The 13,075-nt window shown below is 35.5% G+C and overlaps 1 protein-coding gene across 2 annotated transcripts in view; it reads right to left on the reverse strand.

Moving 5' to 3' along the window:
• The window catches only part of HEG1 (heart development protein with EGF like domains 1), a 111,331-nt gene that overhangs the window by 49,688 nt on the left and 48,568 nt on the right, over positions 1-13,075 (reverse strand). For both annotated transcript variants that reach the window (XR_007951911.1, XM_051985471.1), the window contains exons 4-5: positions 5,405-5,752; positions 3,461-3,802 (exon numbers count right to left, since the gene is read on the reverse strand). Coding sequence is in view for 1 of the 2 variants with exons in the window: in XM_051985471.1 (XP_051841431.1) it covers positions 3,461-3,802; positions 5,405-5,752 (690 nt within the window). In the remaining variant the exon portion in view is untranslated. The remainder of the gene's footprint in view (positions 1-3,460; positions 3,803-5,404; positions 5,753-13,075) is intronic.

Consider the following 13,075-nt stretch of genomic DNA (forward strand, 5'->3'; position numbering starts at 1 on the left):
AACTCAGAATTTGAGTCTTGCCTGGGGCATGAAGAATGTGACTATGTAGGGGAATAAAAGTACAGGAAAGAGAGAAGCCAAAAACAGACAAGACACTGAAAGCTGGAAGTCTTACAAGTAATTCCTGTGAATTTTTGATAACAAGGAAGCTCTGTTGACATTATAGTTTGAAATGCTATTTTTATCATACGCTATTTTTATAAACACTATTTTTATTACAAAAATGCATATTTTTGTTTCTACTTAAAATTACAATTAAAAATTCACTATGTTAAGGCATATGCTTACTGATATGGGTCAGGGCTGTCCAGTCAAATTATATAGACTCTATATTTCTTGAGGACAAGGAAAGTTTCATTTTTATCGTTTTATTCCCATTGCCTTATACAGAGCTTGGCACATTGGAAGTGCTTAATTAATGTTTGTTGATTGATTGATTGATTATATTGTTCAGTAGCCAAATAAAAATACTAACCTGGGGACACAATCTAGGATGGATTAGAGCTAATAATAACAATAAACATTTATATTGTATTTAAAGGTTTACAAAGTGCTTTACCTCATTTGATCCTTACAGTACCTGTCAGGTAAGAGTGATTATTATCTTCATTTAATAGGTAAGAAAACTGAGGCAGACTTACTTAGATACACTAATTCAGCAGTCCTCACATTTTTTTGGTCTAACTAACCTTTTTACTCTTAAAAATTCCTGAGGGTACTTTTCCACAAAGAGCTTTTGTGGAAGCTATTGATACTGACTGTATTAGACATCAAAATATCTCAGCATAATTATAAAAATGATTTTGATTTCATGGATGCCCTGAAAAAGTCTCAGAGAATCTTAGTCTTCAAACTTTTTGGTCTCAGGATCCCAATACACTTTTTTTTTGTTATCAATATTTTATTTATTTTTATTATAGCTTTTTATTTACAAGTTATACGCATGGGTAATTTTACAGCATTAACAATTGCCAAACCTTTTGTTCCAATTTTTCCCCTCCTTCCCCCTATCCCCTCCCCCCGATAGCAGGTTGAGTATGTTAAAGTATAAATTAAATACAATACAAACATACATGTCCTAACAGTTCTAATATACACTTTAAAACTACTTAAGACTCTTCTCCCCAAAGAGATTTTGTTTAGGTGAGTTATATTTATTGATACTGACCTATTAGATATTAAGATGTCTTATAATTGTTATGAAAAATAGTTTTGGCCTCATGGATGCCCTGAAAGGGTCTCAGAGAGTCTTAGATCCACTTTGAGAACTGCTGCCCTTTCATGATGAGTTAAAATGATAAACAAATTTCTGTGATAAATCCTGGCAGTTAAAAGGTAAGAACTAGGAAGAGGGTTGGGAATGGAATGAATGACAAAGGGAAGGGGAGGAGGTGAAGAGAGAGACAGACCGAAATAAGGAGAGACAGACAAAGACAAACTGAGAGACAGACAGAAAAAGATGGAGAGAAAGGAGGGAAGGAGAAGAGGGAAAAGAGAGAGAGAAGGAAAGAAGGAGAGAGGGAAGGAGGGAGAGAGAGACAGAAAGAGAGACAGACAGAGAAACAGAGAGACAGAGATGGAGAAACAGAGAAAAGAGAGAAAGAGAGAAAGAGAAAGGAGAGAGAAACAGAGAGAAAGGAGAGAAAGACAGAGAGAAAGAGAAAGGAAAGAGAAAAGAGAGAGAAGAGAAAGAAACAAGAGAGAGAGAAAGAGAGAGAAGAGAAAGAAGAGAGAGAGAGAGAGAGAGAGAGAGAGAAGAGAGAGAGAGACAGAGAGAGAGAGAGAGAGAGAGACAGAGAGAGAGAGAGAGAGAAAGAGACAGAGAGAGAGAGAGAGAGAGAGAGAGAGAGAGAGAGAGAGAGAGAGAGAGAGAGAGAGAGAGAACACAAGCACATAGAAGCTATTTTGGAGAGATTAAAGGGCCATAAAAAAGAATGATTGAATCAGGTTGAAGGATGGCTGCAATTCCAACTAACTGACCAGTGGGAGGAAAGTGAATAAAGCCTTAGAAGCAGAAAATAACAACTCAGCAAATTTCTGCAGGTAAGGAACAAGAGTCAGGTTGCTGAGATTTGACTGTGCAGTGCTGGGCAGAATCCACAGGAGCCACCAGACTAGGTTTAGGAATCTGGAGAGGCAGCAGCTTTGATCTGAAACTGAGACTGTGGGTCTGAAACTTCTGTCCCCAACAAGAATGGGCACAAGGAGTGAACAAGCCGGTGTTGGGGCAAAACACATGTACATGGGGAAGCTCTGAGCTAACTCTGGTAAAGACGCTTTCAGTCAATCATCAATCAACAAACTAGCATTACTATGTGCCAGCATAAGTTAGATGCTGGGGACACAAATACAAAAGATAAAGTAATTTCTCACGGCATTGTGCTAAAGGATGCTAACTTTGGACTCAGAAGGACTGAGTTCAAATTCTGTTTCTCTTACTAACTCTCTGACTTTTTGAAAGTTACCCAACCTTTCAGGGGCTCTATGCAATATTTGTTAGTTTGCAGAGAAGGTGCCAACCTGCACTGGTAAAAAGGCTTTCTCCTTCTGGGAGTTCCCTATACGATTAAGATCATAGCTTCAACATGCAACCCCTACACTCTGATTTATACTAATGAGCATGCTAGAAACACAGTTGGGCTGTCATACAAATAAAAAGGAAGAGAAAAAATGTCAGGGTAGTTAATGAAGGTATTCCTTGAGAAATAATTCGAAGTTTTCAACTTTCTGGGGCTTTTCACTACCCTAAAGTCTTGAGATCACAAAGAAGAGGATCTCAAGTGAGGAAGAGCACTGACCAAGCAAGGCTGGAGGCACTGTGACAGAGGGAAGGTGGTAGAGGGAGGTCCTGGCAAGAGGATTCTACCAGGTAAGGCAACTGAATGATTGTCAAGTATTGTCATGTATTGGTGGGAATCCCTGACCAGGAGAGACTCAGATGACTGGCCAACAAGCTGGAGCACTCAAAGATCCTCATGAACAGGGAGTCATTTCATTAAATTAGAGAGCCAACAAACATTTATTAAGTGCTTACTATGTACCAGGTACTGTGCTAAGCCCCAAGTATACACAGAAAGGCAAAAACAGTTTCTATACTCAAGTAGCTTACATTCTAATCAAAGAGACAACTTGAATATAAGATGAGTACAGAATATAAGATAAGATGAATACATATAAAATGAATACAGAATAGATGAAAAGTAATATCAGAGAGAAGATACTAGTTTTGGAAGGATCTGGAAAGGAATCCTGAAAACAATGGGAATTGAACTCAATGTTAAATTGGTATTTTTATTCCCAGCTTTTAGCCCGCAAAGAGTTGGTGTTTAATAAATACTGGTTACTTGATAAATGGATTTTATAGAAAGACCTAGGTTTTGCAGAGATCAGAGTTATCCTGAATAAAATAATCTCAGCCTTTGTTAAGTGTACAGCTGAATTTCAGGATAAGAAAACTTACGTAAAGGATGATGGTGCAATGAAGAATCTGACATCTCTGAAGAAGACGCTGATGAAGATTCTGTGGAAGGCTCAAAGAGATGTGTATCATCTGGACCTGTACGATTTCCTGTCCACTGCTTAGAGATCTGAGTCAGGACTAAAGGGTTCATAATTTCAGGATACATAGTGGAGTTTTCATTCACATCCACAAAAGCACTTTTGTTGGTGATGGACCAATGGGATGTGTTCTTCTCGTCTCTGGTAAAAGTCTCAAGATAGAGCCCAGCCGCAGTCTGAGTCTTAGAATTATCATTCTCAACATCTGCGTCACTAAAGGGCAGCTGATGATCTCCTTCAAAGGCTGCAAGAAAAAAAAAAGGGAAAAGATAAATCCTGCCTGCAAAAATCAATATGCCTCACATTTAAAAGAATTACACATATTTAACCTATATCAGATTATTTGCTGTCTTGGGAAGAGGGGAAGTAAGGGACTTGAGGTATAAAAATTTGGAACACAAAGTCTCAAAAATCAATGTTGAAAATTATCTTTACATGTATTTGGAAAAATAAAATACTATTTTAAAAAATCAGCTATCTCATTGAATCTTGTTCACTGCATCACCTGGATATATGAAAAATTAACATTAGTTAAGCTTTCCTTAGAAACGATTTTGTTCTCTTTCAACATATGTGTATGTAACATGTATATATGTGTACATGTATATTTATGTATATGTATGCATGTGTGTGTGTGTATAAGGGGCATAAGGACCAGATCTAGGATTTCATTACCATAGGGAACTCCCGTAATGAAATTCTCTACCAATGCTAGTTGCCATCCTCAATGAAACTTATACAGAAGCTTCCTAAAGAATGACTGGCGAAATCATCAATGGCTGTCAGAAGTAAGACTAATCCTGCTCTCCTAGCTTCCAGGACAGCTCTCCAGTCACTATTCTATACTGCTTCTCATATAGATAAATAGGTTTGTCTATTCATTAGGGAAAAGGAGATTTTGAACCTGTGATTTTTTTGTTTTTTTTTTTTATCACAGAGAAAAACTCCTGGTATAGAAACTCTCTTCACTGGTTCAGGTTGAAAAGTTGATAACTGTGAATTAAGGGCTGGACCTGAAGTTAGGAAGACCTACTTGAAATTCAATTCAATTCAAACCCAGCTTTAGATACTTTTTGGTTCTATGACTCTGGACATATCATTTACTTTCTCTGTGTTTCCTTATCTGTAAAATTATAAATTCAGGCTAATAATAGCACCTACTTCCCAGGATTATTATGAGAATATAATGAGATAATATTTATAAAGCATTTAGCAGAGTATACAAATGGCACTTATTATTTTTAATCTTAGTTATCTGAGCCTTGAAAGGTTCATCTTGCCTATGGTCACACAAATAGTTTGTGTCTAACACAAAGCTTGAAGTCTGGGCAGCTGACTGCAGGCTTTGCCTTCTATCTACTACACCACACTATCTCTGAGGGGTTTGAGGGGGATAAGGGAAGGAGAGATGAAGAAAAAAATGGAAAAAAAGAAATGAATATGATAACTCTGTTGTATCTTTGGAAGAAATAGCAAGTTGTACATGGTAGATTTGTAGTTTAATTGCCATCATCTTTTTTACTGTATTATGTTGTAAAAATGCTTAGTTTCATGTATTGAAAATAAAATAATTTTTAAAAATAATCCATACAATATATATATTATACATAGATTATATATATACATATATATGCATGTGTGTAGCTATATATAAATATACACAATACATATTCACATACAAAGACACACAAAATTGAATAGAAGGCTGGCCCAAGAAATCTTGGGCTCAAGTTTTAACATATATCAACTGAATGAGCATTGACATACCTTGTTCTATCTATTACCGAAATATCAATTTAGTTGGATTTGACTTTGCTCTATAACATGTGATGAATTGGGTACTCACTTGGGGAGTCATTTTGTACAGACAGAGCAGAGGTCCCAGAAGAAGGATGTCCAAGTGTGCCATCTGTAGAAGGTTTAATGAATTTTGCATCATTCGAATCCCTTGTGACTGTACTTTTTCTTCTGGCCTTCCCTAAGGAAGATGAAGCATGAGTTGAGCCTAAAAAGCTGGTCATTCCAGAATACCTGGTTGAGTCTTCAGTTCCATTTGCCAACCAACTTCTATTAGTTGACAGAAGAGTCTCTGAGACATCTTGGATGAATGTGGTAGAAATGTTTGTCCTGTCTGTCTGACTAACCAAAGTATTTACAGCAATTGAGTTGTTTGGTTCTGTCCTAATTTCAAGGGCTGAAATAAAAGAAGGAAAATTTATTGAAAAATGAGATGATTCAGGCCAATTCCAAGGGAGCCATTTGCACCCAGAGAGAAGAATATGTATCATAACATAGCATATTCATTTTTTTATTGTTATTAGCTTGCTTTTTGTTTTCTTTCTCATTTTTTTTTCCTTTTTAATCTGATTTTTCTTGTGCAGCATGATAATTGTGGAAATATGTATAGGACAATTACACATATTTAACATATATTGGATTACTTGCTATCTGGGGAAGGGGGACAGAAGAAAATTTGGAGTACAAGGTTTTATAAGGGTGAATGTGGAAAACTATCTTTGTATATATTTTGAAAATAAAAAGCTATAATTTTAAAAAGAAAAGTAATAGCTACCATTTATTTAATTCTTTACAATTTACAATACACTTTCCATATAATATCTTATCTGATCTTCATAACAACTCTGAGAAGTAAGTGCTCTTATTATTCCCATTTTACTGATGATCAAACAAAAACAAATAAAAAAGATAAGTGGTAGGATCAAACAGTGAGTACATATGAGACTGGATTTAAACACATCTTCCTGACTTTTCTCATTTTGTCACCTAACTGTCTATTCTTTCAGCAAATATTTATTAAGCATCTACTGTGTGTAACCATATTCTGAGAGTTCATTTTAGCATACAAATGAACTTATCCAATAAGACATTCTAGCGAATCCTGGCACTGGCAGGTCTTCCCAAGGCAATGAATTTGACAAACCCAGCTTTGCAAAATGCAGAGGGGCCCATCAACAAAAAGTACTAGCTTCTTTTTTGCCAGAGTGATCAACAAACATAATCTATTAACACAGTTGGAGGGGCTAATATCTGTGTCATTGGAGAGATTAACTATGCCAAAGAAATAAAAATCTCTTGAAACATTTAAATAAATTCAAGATGTCATGTCTGGGCAGACAAAGAAGATATGATACCCACCCTTAAAGAGTACATTAATAAACAAAATCAAACAAAAATAAAAAACAAAAATTAAAAAGAAAGCAGAAAGTTGATTTTTAAACAATTTAGGGCAAGTTTCTCTGAAAAAGGCCTCTTTTCTCAGGTACATAGAGTTCTGAGTCAAATTCACAAGAATATAAGTCATTTCCTAAATGGCAAATGGTCAAAGGATATGAACAGGCAATTTTCAGATGAAGAAATCAAAGCTATCTAAAGTCATATGAAAAAATATTCTAAATCGCTATTAGTTAGAAAAATATATATTAAAACAACACTGAGCTACCACCTCACATCTATCTTGGCTAATATGACAGAAAAGGCAAATATAAATTTTGAAAGGCATGTGGGAAAATTGGGATACTAATGCACTGTTGATGGAACTATGACCTGATCTAACTATTCTGTAGAGCAATTTGAAACTATGTCCAAAGAGCTGTAAAATTGTGCATATCCTTTGATCTAGCAATACCACTACTAAACCTATTCAAAAGAGATTTTTACAAAAAGGGGGGAAAAAGTCCTAAATGTACAAAAATATTTATAGCAGCTCTTTTTGTAGTGGCTGAGATTTGGAAATTGAGAGGAATGGCTGAACAAGTTGTGATATATGATTGTGATGGAATACTGTTCTGCTACAAGAAATGATGAGCAGGATGCTCTCAGAAAAACTGGAAAGATTTACATGAACTGATGCTGACTGAGGTGAGCAGAATGAGAATACTGTACACATTAACAACACCGTGCAATCATCAACTATGATTGACTTAGCTCTTCTCAGAATTGCAATAATCCATGACAATTTCAAAAGACTCATGATGAAAAATGCTATCTACATTTGAAGAAAGAACTATAGAATCTGAATGCAGAGAGACTCATATTATTTTCATCTTTTTGTGTCTTTTCTCTTTTGTTCTGTTTCTTCTTTCACAATATGACTAGTGTGGAAATATGTTTACATGACTGCACGTGTATAACCTATATCAGACTGCTTGCTGTCTTGGAGAAGGGGGAAGAAGAAGAAAGTATTGAAAACTATCTTTACATATAATTGGGGGGGGGGGAAGTACACAGTGGATAGAGCACCTGCCCTGAAGTGGGAGGATCTAAATTCAAATCTGACCTCAAGTACTTAACGCTTGCTAGTTGTATAACCCTGAACAAGTCCCTTAACCCCAACTGCCTTGCAAAAAAAAAAAGAAAGAAAAAAAAGAAAATACTACTTACAAAAAGCCCAAACAAAAAACAGCTGTTCAAAAATTCTTAATGCTCTTACTAGAATTGTCAACAGACAATAAATCAAATATAACTTGTAGAAATGTTGATTTTTTTTTTTGAAAAATATAAAATTTCAGTGTCATTTCAAAATTAAGCCATCGGGCTACTTTTTTTGATGCCAGCTAGTATTTTCTTAATGTGGAGAACTCCCTCTGCCAATGTAAGCAGGAGGCTCGTGTTTAACCTTCCAGTCTTAAAGAGTTGCTTCAACACTTTTTCTCTTGGGCTATTGAAATCTCGATATCAATCTTAGGTCTTCATTCCCACTCACTCCACATAGCCAATCAATTGCTGATGTTTCTACCTCTACAACATACTTTCCTTAGATAATTTTCCCACACAACAACTTTAAGCCAATTACTCAATCTTTTTCATCTCCCTTATTATAGCATCCACCTAATTGCCCTCCTTATCTCAAATCTCTTCCCATTCCAGTCTATTTTCCACAGAGAGCTCCCAAGTAATTTTCTTTAAGTACAAATCTCTTTTATAGTCACGCATGATCCTTTATGATCCCATTTGGAGTTTTCTTGGCAAAAATACTGGAATAGCTTAGTATTTCCTTTTCAGCTCATTTTACAGATGAAGAAACTGAGGCAGACAGGGTTAAATGACTTTTCCAGGATCACACAGCTAATAAGACTCTGAGGCTGGATTTGAACTCAGGGAGATAAGTCTTATCTCTGTGCACTATGGTGCCACTTAGCTGCCTTCTAAGATAGCTATCAATTATAGGCCAGGAAAGGATCTACACTATTTCTAGACAACATCAATACAATCAAGAATTGTGGTCAAAACTTCTAACCAAATTTTGGCCATCTTCAATAAGGGTATTAGAAATAGAAAGCATTCCCTCATTTCACACATAAAAAATTTTGAAAATGTGGTTGAGAGACTTTTAAAGAGCTAAACCTCAGGAACTAACCCTCAAAGTGTCTATGAATCATGTCAGTTTTTTACAGTTTGTTTTCAGTTTATAGATTTAAAGTTGGAAGTGATGCTCAGAGACCGTCTAATCTAAACTCCTTTATTGTATATATGAGGAAACTACATTGCAGAAAGGTAAGGTGATTCACCAAATATAGCAATAAATGCTATATACAACTAGAGGGATGGACTTGGAGTCAGAAAGACCTGATTAAAAATCCGGCCTCAGACAATTCCTAGCTATGTAACTTCATCTCTATATACCTCAGTTTTCTCATCTGTCAAATGGGGATAATAAGAGAACTTATCTTCCAAAGTTGGTATGAGAATCAAATGAAATAATATATGTTAAGAGCCCTATAAATCTTAAAATGGTCTAGAAATGCTACTTATAAAGAGCCAGGATTCAAACTTGGTCCAGGAGGATGGGAGGGAGAGACAGAGACAGAGAGAGACAGAGAAACAGAGAAAATGAGTGTGTGTGTGTGTGTGTGTGTGTGTGTGTGCACATGTAAGTCCCAAAAGGTACAAATGAAATCTAGAGTAATACTCAGTGAAGTTATGAGCTTTGTCTGAATACAAAATAAAGTTATTTGAAAACATGTCAGATATGTTTTTTTTTCTTTTTTGAGTTGATTTTTCTTGTGCAACAAGATAATTGTATAAATATGTATGCATATATTGGATTTAACATATATTTTTACCATGTTTGAATATATTGGATTACTTGCTGTCTGAGGGAGAGGGAGAGAGAAAAAGGGGGAAACTAGAACACAGAGTTTTGCAGGGGTTAATGTTGAAAATAATCCATGCATATGTTTTGAAAATTAAAAAGCTTTAATAAAAAAAATCATGCCAAATGAATGGGCTAAAGGCAAACAGAAATGATGATCCCAGGATTTGTGAACTAAAGCAGAATCCAAATACAGCTCAATAAACAAATGCTTCCCTTCCAGAATTTAGTAATAATAAGATTGGTTTATAAATTAGAAATCAAAACAACTAAAGCAGAGGAAAGAACCTTGGGCATCATGTAGTCCAAAAGCTACTTATTAACAATTTGTAAAAATATTCTCCTAAATAGTGTTTGGCCATAGTAAGCACTAATTATTAAGCATAGTAAGCATTAATTATTAAGAGTGTGGAGTCTGAAAATCAGAAAAACTCATCTTCCTGAGTACAAATTAGATTCAGACACTGATTAGCTGTGTAACTCTGAGCAAATTACTTTACCCTGTCTGCCTCAGTTTCCATATCTGTAAAATGGAGAAGGCAAATGGTAAACCATTTTAGTAGTTGAAGGGTATCATGAAGAGCCAGACATGACTGAAACCAAGCACTTAATAAATGCACATTGAGTGACTGGAAGGTATCAGAGAATTATCCCTTTAACTGAAGCAGCAGGTTCAAGTTATATATGAGAGGAGCTAGCTGCTTAAACCAAATCATTATGTTAAGTAACTCAGCAGTTGCTTTTTGCTTTGATGATGTAAATCCAAGTTACTAGGTTCTACAGACAGGACACTGGAACAAAGCAGACCTGGGTATGAATCCTGGCTCTTGAACCTTCTCCCTGTGTGATTCTGAGCAAAACAGCCCCCTCTGGATTTCATGTTAGAACAAGGAAGGTGAGTTGTAGGATTAATAAAAGCCCACACACTTCAAGATGCTTTGACCTTAAGATCTTCTCAAAACCTAGGTTAGCCCAAGCCCATCACAATAATATTTCCTACTATTCCCCCCCTTCTGTTCCCAGGGTCATTAGGAAATGTGTGTTATTAATTATTCTTGTGTTTGTTATATAGTCATTTCTGAGCAGTTTGCCATTTCCTTTTCCAGCTCATTTTACAGATGAGAAAACCAAGGCAGAGTTAAATGACTTGTCCAGGGTCACACAGCTAGGAAGTGTCAGAGGACAAATCTGAATTTGGGACGATGAGTATGATTCTAGGCCCAGCCTTCTATATACTGCTTTTTTTATTTTTTGTTTTTATTAAGTATTTAAAAATACCATCATCACCATTTACACGGTTCTTGATTTACAAAACCATCTCATTTTATCCTTCCAACAAGACCTATGAGTTAAGTCATAGTGTTATCCCCTTTCTATAGACAAAGAATCTGAGACAGAGCATAGTTAACTGGCTTACTAGACTCACAGAGTTAGATTTGAACCCAGGTTTTGTACACCACCTAGCTGCCTAATAAACATAAACACATCACAACTCCCTCCCACTAAATTATCATAAAGAGAGAAAAATAAGAGAATGTATAAGATTTCTTTTATGCCCATTTCCTGAACTGTCCTTTGAGAGTCTATGAACACGTTTATAAATAATAACTAGATTAAATAGCTAAGTAACTTGTTTTACATATTATTAATAATTTATTATGAATAGCAACAGTATTTATATAACACTTCAAGTTTTGCAAAGGGCTTTACAAATATCTCATTTAATCCTCACAACAATGCTGGAAGATAAATAATCTTATTATCCCCATTTTACAAATGAAGAAACAGAGATAGATAGAAATTAAAATGACTTGGTCAAGACTTGCTACTAAGTATCTGGGGTTGGATTTGAACTCAGATCTTCCTGACTATAGATCTGACTTGCTATCCACCTTGGCACCTAGCAATAACATGTGTAAAACTTGTACAAAAACAAAAGGAAGGGGAAATAGGGAATGGATTTGTATTTGGGAGTCTTGGGTTCAAGTCCCAGACACTAACTTTAAGACTTTGTGCAGGTTATCAGATCTCTTCTACAAAACAGGGATTCGTTTATTCAGCAGTCACAGGGGAGTCAAATGGATAACAACTATTCTAGACCCTGTTCAACTTATACTTTTTTAATAACTTTTTATTTTCAAAATAGATGGAAAGATAGTTTGCAATATTCACCCTTGAAAAACCTTGTGTTCCAAATTTTTCTCCCTTCCTTTCCTCAATTCCCTCTCCTAGACAGCAAATAATCCAATATAGGTTAAAGGTGTGCAATTTTTCTAATATTTCCACATTTATCATGCTTCACAAGAAAAAATCAGATAAAAAGAGGGGGAAAAAACAAGCAAGCAAACAATAGTCTTTTTTCTAGATGTGGATGGTTCTCTCCATCACAAGTCTATTGGCCTGAATCACCTCATTGTTAAAAAGATCCACATTGATCACAACTGATCATCACATAATCTTGTTGCTGTGTGCAATGTTCTCTTAGTTCTACTCACTTCACTCAGCATCAGTTCATGTAAGTCTCTCCAGACCTCTCTAAAATCATCCTGCTGGTCATTTCTTACCGAACAATAATATTCATATACCATAACTTATTCAGTCATTCTCCAATTGATGGGCATTCAACTCAGTTTCCAGTTTCTTGCCCTACAAAAATAGCTGCCACAAAGACTTTTGCACATGTGGGTCCTTTTCCCTCTTTTAAGATTTCTTTGGGATACAGACCCAGTAGAGACACTGCTGGATCAAAGGGTATGCACAGTTTGATAGCCCTTTGGGCAAAGTTTCAAATTGCTCTCCAGAATAGTTGGATCAGTTCACAACTCCACCAACAATGCATTAGTGTCTCAGTTTTCTCACAACCCCTCCAACATTTATTTTTATCTTTTCATGTCATCTTAGTCAATCTGAAAGGTATATAGTGTTGTCTTAATTTGCATTTCTCTAATGAACAGTGATTTAGAGCATTTTTTCATATGACTAGAAATGGTTTTAATTTCTTCATCTGAAAATTATTCATATTCTTTAATCATTTATCAATTGGAAAATGACTTGTATTCTTATAAATTTGAGTCAGTTCTCCAGGATTTTAGAAATAAGCCCTTTATCAGAACCCTTCCAACTGTACTTTCAAGATTAAAATAACAGGGTACAATGAAAAGGAATTAAAATTTGAAAGCTTAAGACCTGGGTTCAAATCCCTACTCTTGAACTCGCAACTTTTATGACTTTGGGCAAATCATTCATTTCCCTGGTTCTAAATTTTCTGTTTTGTATTATAAAGAGGTTGGATTATATGAGCTCCAAAGTCCTTCCAAGTGCGAGATCCTGTCTACCTTAAAATCTTATGATTTTGCCTTTTAAAAAGACTGTGTGCATGGCATTGTGGTAGATACAGAAGATATA

This window comes from Antechinus flavipes, chromosome 3 (assembly GCF_016432865.1).
Source record: "Antechinus flavipes isolate AdamAnt ecotype Samford, QLD, Australia chromosome 3, AdamAnt_v2, whole genome shotgun sequence".
Taxonomy (NCBI): domain Eukaryota; kingdom Metazoa; phylum Chordata; class Mammalia; order Dasyuromorphia; family Dasyuridae; genus Antechinus; species Antechinus flavipes.